Source organism: Phascolarctos cinereus, unplaced genomic scaffold, assembly GCF_003287225.1.
Source record: "Phascolarctos cinereus isolate Bilbo 61053 unplaced genomic scaffold, phaCin_HiC Scaffold_1;HRSCAF=81, whole genome shotgun sequence".
Classification (NCBI taxonomy): domain Eukaryota; kingdom Metazoa; phylum Chordata; class Mammalia; order Diprotodontia; family Phascolarctidae; genus Phascolarctos; species Phascolarctos cinereus.
This window is the reverse complement of record NW_027555514.1, coordinates 206,674,694-206,695,556: the sequence shown is the minus strand read 5'-3', so window position 1 is coordinate 206,695,556 and position 20,863 is coordinate 206,674,694. Positions and strand designations below refer to the sequence as shown.

General features: G+C 41.0%; 1 protein-coding gene across 1 annotated transcript in view; it reads left to right on the top strand.

The window, feature by feature from the left end:
* FAR2 (fatty acyl-CoA reductase 2) overlaps positions 1–20,863 on the top strand; it is a 172,563-nt gene that overhangs the window by 75,241 nt on the left and 76,459 nt on the right. Inside the window, exon 2 of the mRNA XM_020975819.2 lies at positions 15,643–15,871. Within this exon, the coding sequence (XP_020831478.1) occupies positions 15,683–15,871 (189 nt within the window). The 5' untranslated portion in view covers positions 15,643–15,682. The remainder of the gene's footprint in view (positions 1–15,642; positions 15,872–20,863) is intronic.

Sequence of the window (20,863 nt, the reverse complement as noted above, 5' to 3'; positions counted from 1 at the left end):
AAGGTAAATCTTCCCGGAGATAGTGACAAACAAACAGATGTGGTTATCTTGAAATGTTCGAATTCTGCAAATCCCTGCAAAATTCCTGTTCCCCCCCCCAGGGTCCCCTGCAGACTCAATACAACTATTTGTTCACACAGTTGGCCAAAAAGCCTGTATTTTGAGTTTAGATTTTATGAGGGGTTTTCACCACATTCCATTCAGACCCATTTAGATTAGACCTTAATGTCCTTTTGAAGAACCAAACTTTGAAAGAAAGGAGGATAGGGAAGCTCTGAGTCTCCAAGATAATGATTACTAAGAAAAATCATTTTTCACATAAGAAATCAACAATGTATCTGATTTTACATTGTCTCTTGAGTCATAAAGCATCTTTCCCTTCCATTAGACTTTTCTTCTATTCAATGAATGTGCCTATAGTAATGACAAGATGGTAGACTATCTATAGTTTAAGAAAATATGATTGCTTGCCACCTGAAGCCTCATATCGTTGAGCTTCTTTTAAAAACATCATTTAACAGAACTCATAATCTGTCAGGTAAGAGTGTCAGACAATTTGAAGTTTGTAAGGTCTTCAGTCTTTAAGTGGTTATTTTTGCATATTAAAGAGTCAGGAAACTTAACTGAGGGTTGCAATGAATTGCCATTGTCATGAGACAATGAATTTGTCCCATGTGAATCCCTCCCTAGAGTATGGAACTTACTCTTATTGCTTCAGTCTAGGTGCCCTTTCTTTGATATTCATTTATATGGGCTACTGAGAGAGACCTTTTAAAAATGGGAGAATCAACTCTGGGGAAAAGGGTTGAAGAGAGAAAACTTGACCCCTGGAACTAGGATCCTACCACTCTAGGAACTGCTAGACCTTAGAGCTGAGACTCCAAAGCGGAACTAAGGAGGTTTTCTTCTGATGCTAGCAGAGTCAAGGGCTCTGATTCTTTTTGAAAGAGTCTAACAGTGCCCTAGCCAAAAATTTCAACTTAGATGCTAGAGGTAGGGCTATGTAAGAATATAATGCATATTAATTTGCTAGCCCAAAGGCAGTAGGACTCAATATGGAAAACTTCAATCCTTTTCAAAGGAGAAACTCCATCTACCAAATGTCAACTTCCAGACTTGGAACAAGAAAAAATCAGTAGAGCAGCACACCATGGTAAGAGTTCAAAATGTTCTAGACTGTTTGCTAGGTAGTCAGTCATTTTTAGCACTGGGCTTTTTCAGTAGATACTACCAGATTCTTATGGCAGAGTGAAACAAAGAAAAGTCAAGTTTCATCTATTCAAGATGCAAAGTGGACCTTCCACTTTTCAGTAGCTTATAGAAAAGGTAGTTGGAGACATGAACATGGAGACATTGTGGGAAGTATTGGTGTACTTAGGACCTCATTGACTTGGGGGGAAAAATGTGAAAAATGACTCTTGAAAGTGTTGGATCACCCAGAAGAAGATAATCTGAAGTAGCACTTAGCATAGTACACAGTTAGTATTTAATAAATGCTTAGTGATTGACTGGCTGAAGTTATCTTTAGGCAAGTGCCAGTTTTGCAGAACCTCTGTGAAGTATGTTGGTCATATTTTTGTTAGCAAGGAGTGAGAGTTCTGCTTTAGGAGAAGATAGACATGTACCTCAACTGGCAACATCCAAAGCACCTCCCAGAGTTAAAGACTTTTCTAGGAAATCAGTGGCTATTATCAAGTTACAAATTACCACATCATATATTATCATTTGGCAAGAAATTTGCTACTATTGCAAACCACTCAACAATCTTACCTGGGTAAATATCAATAATAACTAAAAGTGACCTAAGCCCTTGAAAACCATTAGGGAAACACTGGAATATCATTTGATATACTGCCTCACCCATGTACCTATGCAGACCCAGGCAAGTACTCTATAATACATACTGATGCTAGGCTGTAAGGCTTAGATGCAGTTCTGTACAATCACCAGAAAAACATTGCATTTGCCAGCAAAGGATTTATTGACAGTGATACCATTATCCGTTACAAACTGGAGTTCCAGGCTCTGAAGTGGGCTATCACTGCCAAATTCAAAGACTTTATATTTATGACAACAACTGTTGTACCGAGAAATCAGTGAGTTGAGATCCAGGCATAATTTAAGATGTGGATTTATTAGCGCACGGCTGCCAGGGGTATTTACATCCAAATCAAGCAGCCCCCATCAGGGGTCGAGCTAGGGTTTATATAGAAAAGAGCATGGGAAAGAAATGCGAGGAACACTGATGAGGTAATCCAATGATGCAGGTATCTTTGGGGCTATGGATGGGAAAGTACAGGGAGTATACAGGACAGGGAGGGGGATGGATCTTTGAAGTCTGGCAAGAGGAAGAGTTCTTGGGCTGGTCAAGGACACCCCTCTCCCTCTGTCTTGATGAGAGGATGCTCTGCAACAAGGGAAAGTTTTCTCACAACATAGGAACTTACTGAGGAATTGGGAGGCTTCCAGAGACATGATCTGAGGGCTGGGGCCTCAGCAGCCCAGCTCTGTGTAGCTGTACCAGGGAGGGAGATAAGGGTCATGCTGAGGCCCATGCATGAATAACTGCTAGGCAGAGTGTCCTTGGGCTGGGGAATGGTTGCCAGAGACAGTGTTTCTGAGACTAGGGAGAAATTGGGGCACAAGTACAAGCACAAGCACCCAAGCACCCCATTATTACGGATAAGAGATCACACAAACCAGACCAGGTGTCCTGGTCTCTGGTATAAACATAATTATCTAAAGCAATCATATTGCAAGCTTTCTTATCCATTTGCGTTGGAGGTATGGGCTATGCTGAGCTATGCAAGAGTACATTTCACTATTGTTTAGATTTAGGAGGAAAGAGGTCTGGGGCAAGATTAAGCACCAACTTTTGCTTTCCATGGCTTGAAGGGCCCTACTACCTAAATGGCAAAATAATGTTCTGTATTACACAACAACATACATACATTCACATTTAAAATTATAGTTGGTCAAAAAAGTGAGTACCTCCAGAAGGATTTCCAGGATTTTAATTAGGAAACAAAGAAAAAAACTACTATTTACTGAGTTTCATGAGCTTTTACAACTCCTTTTTGAGAAAGAGAGAGAGAGAGAAAGAGAGAGAATGAACTATGTTGTGTCTCCACCCAAATTCTTCCTTCTACATGGGAAAAGACCTGAAAACATACCTTAACTTTAATCGTTAATCTGATTCCCAGTAATTTGAAAAAGACCAAAGAGTTGCATACAGATGACTTTAATTTGTTGCTCCTTGGAACCTATTTCTTGAATTTCCAAATTATTCCCTTTTAATATGGACTACCCTAGCCCTATCTGCCTGGAAGGCTAAGTATGATAAATTACACCTCTTCCCCAGGATTCTCCAGAACTGTTAAGGGGACTGAGTGTGTCTAGGTTCTCTGCAAATAGCTTTAGTGCCCACTGATGGTGTTCCCCAAGGTAAGTCATAGTTCCTTATTCAACAATTCTATTTAGCTACTGACAGTCAGATTAGCTTTTACAAAGGAACATTTACTTCAAAAGGTATAATCAAATTTTAAAAATGCACCCTTCTCACCCAACACAGAAAAATGGAATCCTCCTCTTCCCTCTGAGCACCATCTTTTTCTCTTAAGGAAGGGAAGGGGAATAGGTTTATAGTTAAGCTCAGTTCCTATAGAGGACAGTCCTAGTTCCAAATCAAGTCCTAGGCCACCTGGTTTCTCTGGGCTTACCTGCCAAATTGGCTGGCTGCACCATCCCACCTGCAATTTTGGCTCTAGGCTCTGTTACCAGGGCTCCCAGTGGGGAATACAGTCCTATACCTGAAACTGAGAAAGATAAACGGCACAGAACAGAATCAAAAAACCCTAGGTCCGTTTCTCCTAGTCTCCTCATCTGCATCCTCTGGATGTAGCAGAAAGGAGCATAAGCTAGAAGGAGAGTCTCCATCCCAGAGTGCCTCACATTTTAGGCAAGCTCTCTTATGGGTACATCCATGTTAGGCAATCGGCGCATGCTCCAAAGGCCCCTTATACCTATGTTGAGTATTTATCAATAAAGCAAGAGCATAACTACCTCAAGGCTTAAATATTCAGGTCTGACTGTCCATAGATTTAATAGTAGTGGGAGTGTCAGGCTCCACGAAAACAAGTATTAATGAGTCATGTCTAAAATAGTAGGTTGAAAGAGAAGTTTCACTTGGGCAAGACTTTTTTAAAGCTACTATGAGAAATCTTAAGTTTTTTAATGTATACAAGTATGCTTGGATAAGTATATCCTAATGCAATAGCATTATATTTAAATAGTATTTTAAGATTTGCAAAACACTGCACCTATGTTATCTCATTTGACCCTCACAACAATCCTGTGAGGTTGGTGCTATTATTATAATACCCATTTTACAGATGAGGAAACTTAGGCTGAAATCATAAGGCCGGTAAGATTTTGAGGGAGAATTTTAATTTAGGTCTTCCTGACTCCAACTCCAATACTCTCACCTCTATAGCCCTAGTTGCCTCACTTTTGATTTGTTACTTATATTTTTAAGATATGTTACTATGATCAGTTCATTGAATCAATGTTTAAAAAAAAACTTCTGGACAGATTTGAACCTTACTTTATAAACAGAAAGTTGAGCCTTGAATTTTTACTTTTGTAAGTACTATGCAATAATCAATTTTCATAACAAAGCATTAAAAAATGCTCAATTAGCAATCCTATAAATTAAGAAGTCTTTCATGTCCTTTTCTCTTTTCTACAAAAAAAACAAAATCCAAAAACTGAAGGCATTGACATAAAACCAAATATCTAAGTATCTTGATCCTGTTTTCTGTTTGTGGGATTTTTTTAGGGAAAGCACCTAAAGGATAATTAATGTTTCCGAACTCCTGAGACTCTTAACAAGTATATAAATTGGTGCTTGTGGTTGGTGTAGTGTTATCTAACAGACCCACCCCTACCCTGAGGGGGAGAGCTATTCTTAAAAGCTCTCCCAGTGCAGGTTATAAACTAATTTCTCCTCAAAAGATACTGACCCTGTCTTTGAAATTTGATTGGCTCAGGGGACTAAGACTGGGACCTTATTAGGGTTACTAGTTACCTGAAGTAGGCCCTGAAGATCAGATGAATTTCCTTATAGTAGAGGAAGGGAGGCTTTGTCTATCTGACTAAGAGCTATATATCCTTGTTAAGTATCTTAGTAAACTGCCTTACCTTAACTGTTGAATGACCTATGAACGTCTCATTTGGTCCAGTGTCAGACTTAAATTAACTGGGGATGGCCAGACACAGGCCTTTCCTACAACAGGTATAATTTTTCTTTGATCTAGACCCTTATTTTATTAGTTTATGGAATTCCCCAGTGAGGTAACTCCTATCAATGCAGATCAGCACATTCCCTTGCAATTTACAGTGGTAGAGAGATGCCTGGGGCACTGAGATATTAAGTGATTTACTTGCCCAGGATTAAGCAGGACTTGAATGCATATATTCTTGACTAAAAGGCCAGTTCTTTAAATAATACCCTCCCAATGGTAACACTTAGAAAACATTTTGGTGCTTTGAAAAAAAGAGAGAGGTCTGTCCTCTAGTAATTAAGCAGCTTTTTTTTTTACTAGAAAAAGATAGTTACAACTTTATTCATTTGCACCCAGGGCTATGAAGAACTAACTGATCCTAAAAGATAAAAACTTCCACATTGAATTCAAAGTTGTATATTTCTTTTTGTTTTCTGGACTAGTCAATCAGTCAACAACCATTTATGAACTGTGCCAAACACTGGAAATAGTAATAAAGACAAAAGATAATTCCTGTGAAGAGGTCTAGGACTTTTGGGGTGCTGCTGGAACCCCAAGATCATGGTACTGGGCCCTGCCTGAAAGAATCCAACTCAAATCTTCAGCCAGAGGAAAAGTTTATTAGTGATAAAACACTTAGGGCCAGGTGACGCCGCCGGTAAGGACTAGCGGGCAGAGAGGTTTTCAGCCTTTTGAGCATGAGATTCTCAGCCCCGAATGAGGGCCAGGGTAGATCTTATATACTTTGGGTGACCAGGGAAGGGTCTGGGAAAATGGCCTGGGAAAATGGTCTGGGAAAAGGGTCTGGGTGAGAATTCCCAGAGATTGGAATGTCTAAGAGATTGAATAGACAATGGGAAGGAACTGAAAGGTATCTGAATGAGATTAAAAGGTAGGCTAAGGCTTTCAAAGGGAGATGAGGGGCTGGGGCTTATAGACAAGGGGAGCCAGATTCCCTTTGGGGCAAGGGGTGAAGACCTAGGCTTGGGCCACACCCCATCATTCCCCCCCTCAAACAAATTTGACGCAAATTCTTTTGGGGAAAGGGGTGAAGGTCTTGACTTCTGAAACAGCTTCCTGCTGGCAAGGGGTGTAGAGCTGTCCTTGCCTCTCTGGGTCCTGTTGGAGGGGTCAAATGTGAAAACCTGGCTGATGCCAGGTTCAGCAGGCTAGAATCCTCGGGTTGGTATACAGCCTGAGCAGTCATCTGAAAGTTGATGGCTCCAACCCTAGAAAGGAATCTGGAAAGGATATTTAGTAAACATGGATGAAACAAACACAAAAATATGATCATTAGTGGAATGAGAATAGGAACCAGTATAGAAAGAATCCAGGACTCCCATGAAAAAGATTTTGGAGCACTAAAGTTATTGTGAATTTCATGCATCCAACTAGCTTTCTCCAAAATATGAGCAGTGCGGAACTCTATCTGCCCGAAAATTGTTATACAAGTAACAAAACGTGTTTGCTAAAGTACGTACACTCCCACTGGAGGCAAGCAAGTAGTCTAGGGCTATTCTGTTATCTAGAACTACTTTTGCTAAGGAATCCAAAGATTGCTGGATTTCCCGGAGACCATAAGCTGTCACATTTGCCAACTGGTGAATAATCTCTGTAAGCTTAGACAGAATATGTTCATACTATAAGTTATACCAGGAGATAAGATAGTGTGCTCCCTTTTTAAGAGACCAGAGGACATTTCCCCAAAACCCATGTTTTGCCTTTAAGTTAAAGACTGTGGCCTATTTGGCATTGAAAATGGAGAAGGGCAGTGTTAAAAATCCGAGGGTGCATACCCCAAAGTCTTTGTAGGGTGTCAAACATTGAGTGACCAAAACAGTAGTTCTGGGGTCTTGCCATGTGTTGACACTTTGTTTCACCTTTTCCCAAAAATTCTTGTCACTAGTGGTATCTGCACAGACTGTGGTGCAGGTCAAAAGATTAGCAGAAACTCTTTCAAGCCCTCCCTCCACAAGGGTGTTAACTTGTCTAGTGGTCTTGCAGCTTGTCTCCCAAGTATGGGAATATTCCCCTGTGGAAAAGCAAGGTGTTGATACAGAGAGAGTGGCCCATAAAGAAGTGGCAAGCATAAATGGAGTGGCATAAACTTCTGAGAAAGTCATATTGGGAAGGGGGGGCTTTGTGGAGATGAGAGTTACCATGTGGGTGTGAGTGTTCTAAAGAGCTTCCCAGTTTAACTAGGGAAATATTTCCCCACTTTCTGAGGCCAAATGCAAATTTAGAGGCTTCCTCAATTAGAATGACTGTAAGCAGCCATCCCCAGGAAGCTTTCAGGCTTTCCAGTGGCTCCTAAGGACTGTCAATTTAGATTTTAAAATCACAAAAGCCTGGTCTGGGCCCCACTCTTGAGGGAGTGAGTCAGGGCCCAGAGGACAGTCATAAAAGGGCTTAACAATCAAACTATTATCAGAGATCCAGAGTCTACAAAATCTATCCATGCCTAGAAAAGTTCGAAATTGTTTCTTAGTGGCTGGGGCCGGGAGTTTGTGGCCCAGAAACTTTACAGACTGGCGTGCTATCTGGATTTTGTTCAAAGAGACCCTATAGCCTTGAGTTCCCAAGAAATTAAGCACTCCTGAGGCAGTGGACAAAGAAACCTCTTGGGTGGGGCTACAAATACTGCAAAGGGAAAATACTTTAGGATCTTGGAGGTGAACAACAGCTGGGGTGGCAAAAGTATCCCAAATTGTCTCCCACACTTCCAGGGGAACATGGGGAGGTCTGGAACACAGAGGGAAAAAGGAGATGGGAAGGTTAACTTGAGAAAATTGGCTCCCCAACTTCACCATCAGGTTCCTTCCCAATGAGGGGGCAGGGCAAGACAACATAAGAGAGGAGTGTTTAAGCAACAGATTCTCAAATAGGCAGGGGGAAGGGTGTCTGGAGACATCCCTCAGTTAGACCGGATGGGTCAAGGGGCGAATAGGGCCAGAGTAATTGGTTAAAGCAAAGAACATAGCCATGATAAAGTGGGTCACCTTACCTTCAGCCTCAATTTCTGCCCAGGGCTTGTCGAGAGAGTTGGAGAAAGTGGGAATGTTGCCTGGACCCAGGTGAAGAGGTCTGGGGGTTTTGGGGTGCTGGGACCCCAAGATCATGGTACCGGGCCCTGCTGAATGAATTCAACTCAAATCTTCTTCAGCCAGAGGAAAAGTTTATTAGTGATAAATCACAGAGGCCAGGTGACGCCCATAAGGACAGGCGGGCATGAGAAAGGCTCAGCCTTTGGGGCAGGAGAGATTCTCAGCTGGGTGACACCCGTAAAGACGAGTGGGCATGAGAGGTTCTCAGCCTTTTGAGAGTGAGATTCTCAGCATCTGAATGAGGGCAAAGGTGGATCTTAAATACTAAAGTAACTTTGGGTGGCCAGAGAAGGGGGTTGGGAAATGGGTCTAGGTAAGAATTCTAATTGGGGAGGTCAGAGAGATTGAATAGACAATGGGAATAGATAATGGAGGGAACAGGAAGGCAGAAGTTTGAAAGGCATCTGCACAAAACTGAGGTGGGGCCAGGACTTTCAAAAGGAGATAAAGGAAGGCCTTTCTGGGGCCTTATAGATAAAAGGAAGCCTAAGGCTTTCAAAGGGAGATAAGGGGAGTCGGATTAGGAAATTTGAAGGTTTAAAGGTTTTCTGGGTCCCGTAGACAAACAGGAGCCAGATTCTATTCAGGGCAAGGCTTGAAAGTGCATCTGAATAAGATCTAAAGGTAAGCTAGGGCTTTCAAGGGAAATGAGGGTCTGGGGCCTGTGAGTCAGATTCCCTTTGGGGCAAAGGGCGAAGATCTTGGCTTGGGCCCCGCCCCCATCACAGGTTCCTTTGTCCTCTCCAGTCTTGAGAAGACTGGAGGACAAGGGTACTGGGAAGCTGCTCTACCACTTCTACCTTGGGGACAATCCTTCTTCCAATGTCCCTCCTGGTCACATCTTGGGCAAGGTCCTGGAGGTGTCTGCCTTGGGGGCTTCCTCCAAGGGGGCGCCCTGGAGGGGCACTCCTTGGACCAGTGACCTTCATGGTGGCATCGAAAGCAGGTTTTCCCCACTGCCCAAGTTGCCAGGAACACCCTGGGGTCTTTTCCTGACCATGGCAGCAGCCAAGAATGGAGCATGTTCTTTGTCTCTAGCCCTCTGCCTGCGGTTCTTTCTCTTCTGCTGCAACTAGGTCCCTGTTGTCAAAGACTCCAAAGGCAATTTCCATAACTGATTCTGAGGTGTTTGGGGTCCCATTGCCAATTTCTGTAGTTTCCTCCTAATATCTGGGGCAGATTGGTCAATGAAATACATGCGAAGGATTGCTGCCCCTTCTGTAAGAGTCAGGATCTAAATTTGTATACTTTTTAATGCCTTCTACTAGCCTATCTTGGAAAAGGGCAGGGTTTTCTTTTTCTTCCTGAGTAATTCCCTTAATCTTTTGAAAGTTTACCTGCTTTTGAAAGGCTGTTTTCAGGCCTTCTAAGAGGCAAATTATCATGTAGTCTCTCTTTCTCCTATCCTCACTCTTCTGATAATGCCACCCCAGATCACTAGCAGGAACAGCAGCTGTTCCTGGGGGGTATTCCTGGGGGGTATTTTGTGGGGTCATTGCTAGCAAAACGATCTCCAAAGTTTTGGGCTCATTCCCAGATTCTCTTCCTCTCCTCAGTGGTGCAACAGGTGGAGAAGAGGACATGCAAATCACCCTAAGAAAGTTCAAATTGTAGGGACACATCCCTGAAGCCCTCAGTAAATTTAGTTGGATCTTCAGAGTATCGACCCAGCCTTTCCTTAACCTGGGTAAGGTCTGAAATGGAGAATGGAACATGCACCCTAAGTGTCCCATTAGGAGAGGCAGGTACTTCCCTTAAAGGAAAAAGCCCTGAAGGCCCTGCAGGAGCAGGGGCTTGTGGAGGAAGGAAGTAGGAAGTCCCACTTCTCATGAGTGAGGGACTGGAAAGTGCCGGCTGAACTGGCAAGGCCGAAGAATCTGGCTGGCAAGGGGAAAGATTACCTGACACCGGAGGAGGGGGAGGGATCAGGGGAAAAGACCCACAGCGATACCCTTGTCTGGAGCCTGAAGAGGGGTCCCATCCGAAGTAGAGGTCTGGGGAGGAGGCACCAAGTTGAGAACCTCATCCCGGAGCTTGAGCTGGAGTCTCTCTGGAAGTAGAGGCTGGGGCGAGGCCCGTGCTCAAGGCCTGAGTAGAAGTAGCCTCTAGAGCAGGAGCCTGGGGAGGAAATGGAGGGACCAGAGGAGCAGAAGGGAGGGTCTGGGGAGAATGAGGAACAGCCGGAGAGGCCAGAGAGGACAATGGGGTAGAGATAGGTGCTGGGGAGGTGGTGCCAACAGAGGTTGGGAAGAGGGGGATGCCATGATCCTAGGAGCTGTAAGAAGATCGTCCAAAAGGTCCATTTGGTCCCCACTCATCACTAGTGGGGCGGCTCTAGCTCCAAGCATCTTACGATCCTTTCTGAGAATGGGATCTCTAGTAAGCTCAACAAAAGCCATTAAGTAAGAAATCTCCACCCACTTCTTTCTCTGCGACAACATTTTTCTAACTCTGAGAGCGTCTTTACCTGTAATGTCCCAAAAAGGGGCCATGCCTCACAATTTTCCAGGGGATACTGAGGCCTAACAATGTTACAAAAATGCACCAGCTTTTTCTTTTTAAGTTCTTTACAGAAGCTAAGATTTTTCCAGTTTAGTAAAAGACAGCCCAAAGGCGAATTCTTGGGAAATGAAAAGGATTGACCTATTGTGGGCTTAGGGAAAAGAAAAAAAAAGGAAAAGAAAGAAAAAAAATATACATCCAACAGTTTCCCAATTCCAGTGCAAGAGAACTGAGAAGTTTGAACCCATGCATGAATAACTGCTAGGCACAGTGTCCTTGGGCTGGGGAGTGGTTGTCAGAGACAGTGTTTCTGAGACTAGGGAGAAATTGGGGCACAAGCACAAGCACCCGAGCACCCCATCATTATGGGTCAAAGATCACACAAACCAGACCAGGTGTCCTGGTCTCCGGTATAAACATAATTATCTAAAGCAATTATATTGCAAGCTTTCTTATCCATTTGTGTTGGAGGTACAGGCTATGCTGAGCTATGCAAGAGTACATTTCACTATTGTTTAGATTTAGGAGAAAAGAGGCCTGGGGCAAGATTAAGCAGTAATTTCTGCTGTCCATAACTTAAAGGGCCCTACTACCTAAATGGTAAAATAATGTTCTGCATTACAGTACATGTGAGTCCTTTTCCTTTTTTTAATGATCTCTTTGGGATATAGACCTAGAAGTGGTATTGCTAGGTCAAAGGGCACAGTTTTATAGCCCTTTGGGCAGTTCCAAATTGCTTTCCAGAATGATTGGATCAGTTCACAACTCCACCAGCAATGCATTAGTGTTCCAGTTTTCCCCCATCTTCTCCAACATTTATCATTATCCTGTTTTGTCATGTTATCCAATCTGATAGGTGTGATGTGGTAAATCAGAGTTGTTTTGATTTACATTTCTCTAATCAATAGTGATTTAGAGCATTTAGAAAGTAAGATTTTAGCTAGGACCTGGAGGAAGCCAGAGAATCCAGGAAGCAGAAATGAGGAGGGAGAGAATTATAGGAAGGGTGAAAGACAGTGAAAAAGCATGGAGCTGGGAGATGAGCTGTATTGTTTGAGAAACAGTGGAACTCAGTGTCACTGGATTGCAGATTATAGGGGTGAATAAGGTAGAAGAAGTTTGGAATGATAGAAGAAGGGACAGGTTATAAAGGAATTTCAAAAACAAACATAAAATTTTGTATTTGATACCAGAGGTGATAAAGAACCACTAGTTTATTAGAGGGTGATGATAATCATTTAAGATCAATTGAGCCCCAATAAGGGCCAAAACCCTGAATTAATCTTTTTCTCTCTGAGTGAACCAAAAACACCCCTTCCTGTGTCAGCAAATTCCAGGACCAGATGGAACTGACCAGCATTCTTCCTGTTCGTTATCACTAAGACCAGGATGTCTGGGACCAGACACTCTCTTGAATAATGGGACTCTTCTTACCTTGGTCTATAATTTCAATTGACACTTTTATATTCTCCTATTTTATTGTATTTACAACCTATTCAATTAAGAAAATTCCTGGGGCAGCTAGGTGGCAGTGAATAGAGCACAGGCCCTGAAATCAGGAGTACCTGAGTTCAAATCTGGCCTCAGACCAAAAACACTTGACACTTACTAGCTGTGTAACCCTGGGCAAGTCACTTAACCCCAATTGCCAAAAAAAAAAAATTCCTTTCCCATGCTATATGTTAAAAAAAACATATGGAAGCTGTATTTTTTGTAACACAGACATCCTAAGTCTGATCACTCTAAACTGTATAAAACCTCCCTCATTTTGCTTAATCTTGGAGTCAGAATCACATTCTGGCTTCCATGTTGACATGATTTGCTAGCTAAAAGGGAATAAACTATATAATCATGTATCACCTAACTTGTTTGCCTTCTTTAACCAAACTTTCAGGTCGACAGTGACAAGGATAGATCTATACTTTGGGAAGATCATTTTGACATCTAGGTGGAGGACAGATTGGAGTAGGGAGAGATTTGAGGCTGGGAGACCAATCAGAAAACTATTGGAATAGTCCAGGCATGAGGTAATGAGAGCCTGTACTTTGATGGTGGTGGCATTGTCAGAGGAGAGAAGGGGACATATATGAGAGCATTTACACAGTAAAACTGATAGAACTTAGCAACAAATTGAATATGGGAGGTAAAGTGATCCAGAAGTTAAGGATGACACTAAAGTTGAGAGCCTGGGTGACTTGGAAGATGGGGATACCCTTGACAGTAATAGAGAAGTTCAGAAGATTTTGATTTTTGCCATGTTGAGTTTAAGATAGGTCTACAGAACATCAGTTCTGTATGTTCAAGATGTCCAATGGTAGTTCAGAATGTGAAACTAGAGGTCGAGAGTGAGGTTAGGGCTGGATAAGTATATTTGAGAATCATCAGCATAGAGATAATTGAATCTGTGGGAACTGATGTATAGAGTATAGAGGGAGAAGAGAAGACTAAAACAGTGAATAAAAATAAGGTTAGTAAATATTTACATCTTGAAAGTTTTCATTAATAGAATGGGTTTGCAGTTTTTTAGAATAAGTAATTAGGCTTGTGAAATTATACCTTAGCATTCTACATTTACATCTATGAGAATCATAACAATTATACCTACTAGCTAGCCCAGCAGATCTCTCTCTCTCTCTCTCTCTCTCTCTCTCTCTCTCTCTCTCTCTCTCTCTCTCCTCTCTCTCTCTCTCTCCTCTCTCTCTCTCTCTCTCTCTCTCTCTCTCCCCGTCTCTCCCTCTCCCCCTTCCTCCCTCCCCCTCTCCCTCCCTCTCCTCTCCACTAAGGACCCTTCTCATCTCTGAACTTCTGGATGTGGTCTAGATCAAGCTTAGTCCTGGGGAAGGCTGACCATCAAACAGAAGGGTCAGACTCCCTTTCTGACACTCTTTGGCTTGTTATATTTCCACCCTGGAATCCCTGGAGAAAATTACTTAAAATTTAGGTTTGGGCTCACATTTAGGGCCTCTCCAAAAGGGGATAGTAGAAGGGTACTCAGTGTACAATGGAAATCAGGTACAAGACGAATATTTATTTCGTATACAAAAAAAGGAATGTCCAAACTCAGCTTACACTAGTGTTGTGAGAATAGCTATTTTGGCTGGTGAGAAGGAAAATGGGGTTGCCTTCTCTGCCCACCCTCCAAGGATAGACATCAGTACCAGGCCATGGTCTATAGTTGGGCAGAGCAGAAACAACTGATGGTGATTCATTTCCCTTTTAAAGATCCACTGTCAACAATTCTCCCTTTCAGCAGCCCGTAAGGAAGTTGCTCCTCCTTAAGTGCTATTAAATTATATGCCATTTTAGAGGTGAGGAAACTGAAGCTGACTTTACCTTACCATTAAGTGACTTGTCCAGTGTCACATAGCTAGTATCTGAGACAAAATTTTAACTTGGGTCTTCCGTAATTCTTAGTCCAGCACACTAGCCATTATGTTATCTAGATGCCATTTGACACTGCTTTGTTTTCTTTTTAAAGCAGAAGTATGCTCTCCCTTGGATTTTGTTTTATTTTGGGGGTAAATTGGGTCTTATCCAAAAAGAAAACTGAAAGCACACAAGTTTAGATCTCTTTAGTGGATTCAAGCCCTCCTTCTTCAAATAAAGATTAGCTAGGCTTAATTGGAGGATCTCAAAGGTATTCTGATGCTTTTCACATTTTTCACTCTAAACTGTAGTTTCACGCTGTAAAACTGGGCCTGGTATGTTTGGGTCTCAGTTTCCTCAGTGCCAAATTAATTACATAGCTACCAAATCAATCTTTCTAATGTTTGATTTGACCACAGCTCTCCCTTGTTCAAAAATCTTTCATGGTTCCATAAAGGATAAAATATAAATTTTTTAGCTTAGCATCTATTTCAAACAATCCAATTCCAACTTTTCTGCCCTTATTTCACATTATCCCCTTTTCACAAACTCTATGTTGCAGCCGAAACAGGCTACTATTTCTGATCTTGGCCTCTACTCTTCCCATCTCTGAACAGTCATGCAACCTGTCTCTAATGCTAAAATTGCATTTTTTCTATATCCCTGTTCTACATCCCTATTGAAATCCTTCTTTCCTTAAGCCAAAGCCCACGCTATCTCCTCCAATGAAACCATCTCTTATTCTTTCCAGCCAAAAGTGACTTCTCTCTCCTCAATTTTCTTGGAACATTTTATCTGGTTTGCTTTTTTAAAATATATGCTTTATCCTCCCCACTGACCCAACTAAATTACAAACTCCTAAGGGTGGGGACTACCAAGACTTCATCTTGGTATCCACAGTGCCCACATCGTTGGCCCTTACTAAATAACTGTAAATTTATTTACTGGAATCTATAAAATGAAGGGATTAGATTAGACTAAAGTACTTCTAGGTCCCTTTTAGTGTGATAATTCCATGATCCTATGATCATTGCTCAATATATATTAAAGCAAGAGTAGATTTTCTTATATGAAGGGGGGAAAATATTGTTTGCAATCTGTGTAAAAAAAAATTTTACTTGCCTCATGAATTTGAAAATAAAATGAGCAAGCTAAGTAAATGATTTGACCCTTTTGATGTCTCTCATGTGTTCCTGGATACCTTTATCATGTTAGGTCAAAAACCTAAATATCACATTAAATCTCAGAACTGGCATCTGGTTTTTAAAGCTTGTGATAGGCAAAGAAACATTTTCTGAATTTCTCTGCTCTGTCAGAAACTTTTTCAGGAATCTCATATTCTGGAAATTCCCAGAGTGTCATCTTTGGACCTTTGTTTGTATTTTCAGGTACCTCAATCAGGAAGCCAGAAAGAAGAAAGAGATCACCATGTCTGTAATTGCAGCTTTCTATGGCGGCAAGTCGATACTCATCACTGGAGCCACAGGCTTCATGGGCAAAGTGCTGGTGGAAAAACTACTTCGTACCAGCCCAGACTTGAAAGTTATTTATATCCTTGTGAGGCCCAAATCTGGGCAGTCTCTGCAACAGAGGGTATCCCAGATGATTAACTGTAAGGTAGGTTCCCAAATCATTTGGATCATTCCACCTCTCTGGACTTTAGTTTCCCCAAATATAAAATATAATATAAAATGACAGGATTAGACTACATCATCTCTAAATTCATTTCCAACTTTACAATCCATTATTCCAAGTGTGACTGGCTATGCTGCCATCTCATATCCTTGAACTGAAATAGAAGTCAGTAATTTTGAGTGGGGCTGATGGGAAAGACAAAACAGCAATTTGGCAATTCTCACTGAAGAAATCTGTGTGATTAGCTCAAAAAAGCTAAAAGAGAAGTAAGCAATTGATAAACACAATCTATGCTATAGAAACTGCCATACTTTGGTCTATGGAAATTATTATCTTATACTTTTCAAAGAGAATTGGTATTAGTCTTCAGTTCACACAAACCATTCTAGATCTTCCCCACATAAGTTTCAAGAATTTTTTAAGCCTTAAAATTCATATTCTTGACTACTTTACATTCAGTTCTACAAACATTTATTAAGTATCTGCTACAAGCAAGGTACTGTACTAGTAATAGAAAGACAAACAAGAGTCTTAGCCTTCAGAGGCAAAATAAAATGTATACAAATAAATAGATACAATGTATAAACAAAGTCATAAGTAGAAGGGGTTGAATTGTGGAATCCAAATAATCACTGAGTGTACACATATTAACTTTTCCAAGAAAGCAAGTTCCTAGAAATTTGGACATATATTTTACATAAGAAAACTTAATATTTAGCTGTGTGACGCTGGGCAAGTCACTTAACCCCATTGCCTAGCCAAAAAAAAACAAAACAAGAAAATGTAATATTTGGTATTATAGAAAGGTGTTTCTGCAGCATCATTCATTTCTGTGAAGACCTAAGGGTCCCAGTAATTTAAAAAGATGGAATTTTTAAGACACTAGGAAATTGTACTGCTCAAAGCATTCTTGTAATGGCCTGAAGGTACAAAGGAAAATGGAGACCTGAGATTGGAATGCTTGCATATAAGATTGGCTGCCTTCCTTTTTCCTTCCACAGTCCTTAAGACTCAAACTTCCCCTATTTGCCATGTGAGTGATTGCATTGGTCTGCAGCTGCTGTGACAGCCTAGTTTGCTGACTAAAAGACTTACAGGTTACTCTGTGACTGAGAGAGAGAGAGAGAGAGACAGAGAGAGAGAGAGACAGAGAGAGAGAGAGAGAGAGAGAGAGAGACAGAGAGAGAGAGAGAGAGAGAGAGAGACAGAGAGAGAGAGACAGAGAGAGAGAGAGACAGAGAGAGTGCGTGTGTGTGTTTGAGAATCGGACTTCCAAGTTACTGTGTTTAGAGGGATCACAGGGAGTGGAGAAGGAGAAAGGAAGGAGACGGCATGCTGCCACTGGACAAAGAATAAAAGATTCTGGGTCCTTTTTGTAAATTATCTCAGGCACAAGAAGAAATGAGGTGGCTACTGGGGAGGTAGCTTAAGGAGATTGCCATCTGGTGGTCACCTATGGATTATATTCCCTTGTGACATAATTATACAGTGGCATGCCTGTTACTGTCAAGGTCAAGAAAAGCAGCACGCAAGTGAGTAAACTGTAATCATACTGCAGTGCCCAAAGTATCACATGTGGGGCAAAAAGATGACATTATCTTATAAGAACTTCTGAGATTAAAACATTTTTATTTGGGTGGGAGGTAAAATGTCATTATGACTATGTTTCTTGGCAGTTGTTAATGGTGTAGTTTCTACATTACCAAATCTGCATTACCATGCAAAGAGGAAACCTAGCATAGAGATAGAGTGGTCGACTTGGTCAGGAAAACCTGAGCTCAAAAAAATGCTACCGTACACTTACCCTTCCTTGAAGATTTATCTACTAAGTTATAAATAGGCAGCAATCTACTAATGAAGAAAGTTTCCACATTAACAAAAAGGGACAAATAATTGCAATCCCTAGTAGAATATACTACGCTGGAGTTGTCAAAATTCTTTGGACATTAGGGGATGAATTCACAAAGATATCTGGAAGAGAGAAAGACAATGGGGCAGCTACATGGCATAGTGGATAGAACACCAGGCCTAGAATCAGAAGGACTTGAGTTCAAATATGGCCCCTGAGACTTACTTGCTGTGTGAACCTGGGCAAGTCATTTAACTCTGCCTTGCAGAGAGAGAGAGAGAGAGAGAGAGAGAGAGAGAGAGAGAGAGAGAGAGAGAGAGAGAGAGAGAGAGAGAGAGAGACTTAAGTAGTGAGGGAAAGAGGGAAATATTTCAGATCTTATAGTCACTTTTAAAATGGTAATCAATAAAATTTTATATGCCTACTTTCCCATCTATAAGAAATGCCCAGAAGTTACAGATATTAACAGGTAGTCTTTCACAATTCATATTCTGTAGTAGACTGTCTTTGCTATCAAAGTTTACTGAGATGTATAAAATATATTTTTCACTGTATTTATTGCTTGTTTCTTATGGAAAAAAATTTGATTTGATAAAGCATAATACCATCTTAAAGGCAATCTTTCAACAAAGTGATTCCCATTCATTCAAAATTCCTTGAAATAAACCTTATTCAGTGACTCTGAGATCATAAATGTGAGGTCAAGCATAGAGAAATGTATGCTTGCCAGAAGTTTTTGCTATTGTTGTAGAGGAGATCCAATACAGAATAACTCAAAGAGCTATTTGAATGATAAGATCCTCCAGTTACTTCCATTTATGGATGACATTGTGTTGGTTGGATCAAGCCTTGGAACATTGTAGAGCCTACTGGAAGTGACTCATGACCCAAAAGAATTTGCCCTGACACAGGGAAGACTGAGCATATAAAAATGTCTGTTGCCCACCTATAGAGATTGTTCATGTGAGGAGATTTGGGGTTAGGTACCAAGAAGGAACACAGCCCTCAAGGATCACAAGTAAGGCAGTTTATTATTCACAGACATGCAAGCATGTAGCTCCCCAGGGATTTAGTCTCACAGGAAAGCCCACTGGCTCCAGCATTCAACGGGATCCATAGCACAGTCTGGAGCCTGAATTCTGGGTCTCTTGCCTTTATATCTGATTGCTCTTGCTGGGCAGATTCACAGTACTGAGTGGGAAGAGGGACCTTAGGGACAGTCAATCAGCAAGCTGCTGTACTGTAACTTCTCCCTAAACACTGTGATTAGGAATGTTTGATAAACTGATTATGACCAGGAGAACCTTAGAGACCTTGTCTAAATGAAGCTAGCTTAAATCAACTATTTGGTACTGTGGGCCAGAAAATTCCATTCTGTAATAAAAGTTACTGAGAGTTCCAAGTATGATTAATCAATTTATTAGGGAATTCAGGGGTCCCTAATTAACTGGGTCCAAGATCTTTCTCCCAATCAAAGGCCCCTCCCCTTGGGTGCAAGCTAGTTGAGTGCAATTTCATGATTGGTTAACACCAGAAAAGAGGAAAACTCTATGACTGATTGAGGGACATGTCCCTCAATCATAACCACTTTGCCAGCAGGCTTTTAAGTTAATAACTGCAGGTTTGTCTCAGTAAAGGTATTCTACCTGCCACCTAAGTAGAGTTTTGATAGGAAATCAAACATCTGATTGTTTTGGTCAGCAGTATCCTAGGAAATAAGGAAGTGGTGGGAGAAAGTAAAGATCACAATGGAACAATGACAGAAATTCATAGGGATGAGGGGTGTTGATGCTGCAATAACAAGCTCCAGGATTAATGTGATGTAATACTATATAACAGTCATATGTTCCTATAACCTACAATTATATCACTAATACATAATATCAGTATCACTAAGACCTAAGAAGTTATTTGGTCTTAACATATATAACTCTTATCTTAACAGCATTAACATTACATAACTAACTTAACCTTAATTCTATTCTGTTTAATTCACCTATACAGTCACTAATACCCATCAAATCACCATGAACTGAGTAAATACTGATTAAATTGAGTAGAGTATCAAAATTTTCTCCACAGGACAGGAATTTCCTAGTACATGGATGATCAATAAAACATGAGTCACTTCTGTCAGTTTGCTGTTGTTCAGTTATTTTTTAGTCATGTCCAACTCTTCATGACCCTATTTGGGATTTTCTGGGCAAAGATACTTAAAGTAGTTAGCCATTTCCTTCTCTAGCTCGTCTTACTGATGAGAAAACTGAGGCAAACAGGGTTAAGTGATTTGCCCTGGGTCACACACAGATTTTAACTCAGGAAAATGAGTCTTCCTGACTCCAGGCCCAGCACTCTATCCACTATGCCACCTAGCTGCTCTAGAGCCTAGCAAAAGGCCAATCCTCACTAGTAAATAAGTATGTATATCTGGGACAAACAATAGATGAGTTATACCCAAAACTAATCAGGAGGATAGTAAGATAAATTGCCTTTGAGAAATAATGAAACTTCCTTAATAATCTCTAGCTTCTATATACACAAGCAAAAAGCTCCCCCCTCCTTTTTTATTCCAGTACTCTATAGATGTTTCTTTATAGCTGTAAAACATGAAACATAACATTCTCCAAAGAATTATAAATAAATATCACAAAGAAGAAAATTAGAGAGGTACAAAGTGAGTATGACATAACTCTGTGAGTATATGTGCATAAAAAAGGAATTCCAAAGAAAAACTAAGAGTTAATTATATAAAAAAGGACAATATATGATAGGACAAGAAGATGGGCTTATATGTGGTAAGGGATGACAGGTAGACAATCCAAATACACCACTAGAATGTTCACAGTCCTAGGAAGGAAGCAAGAAGAGCCTCTATCACATTGGGCGGGCCTGTGGGGCAAACTTTCAGGAAAACATGAATAACAGTTGTACAGGATGTGATATGCCTATTGGAGGGTACATCCAAATCAAAACAATCATAGATCCCTTTGAGTGTTTGAGCTTGATAGAAGAACAATAGAACAGTATGGAATGCTTGCTAACACCAGCAAGCTCAGTGACATAATGTAGACCAAAGTTGTCAAACTCATGGCCAAAGCATTGAACCATATTAAAATTTAATTGGA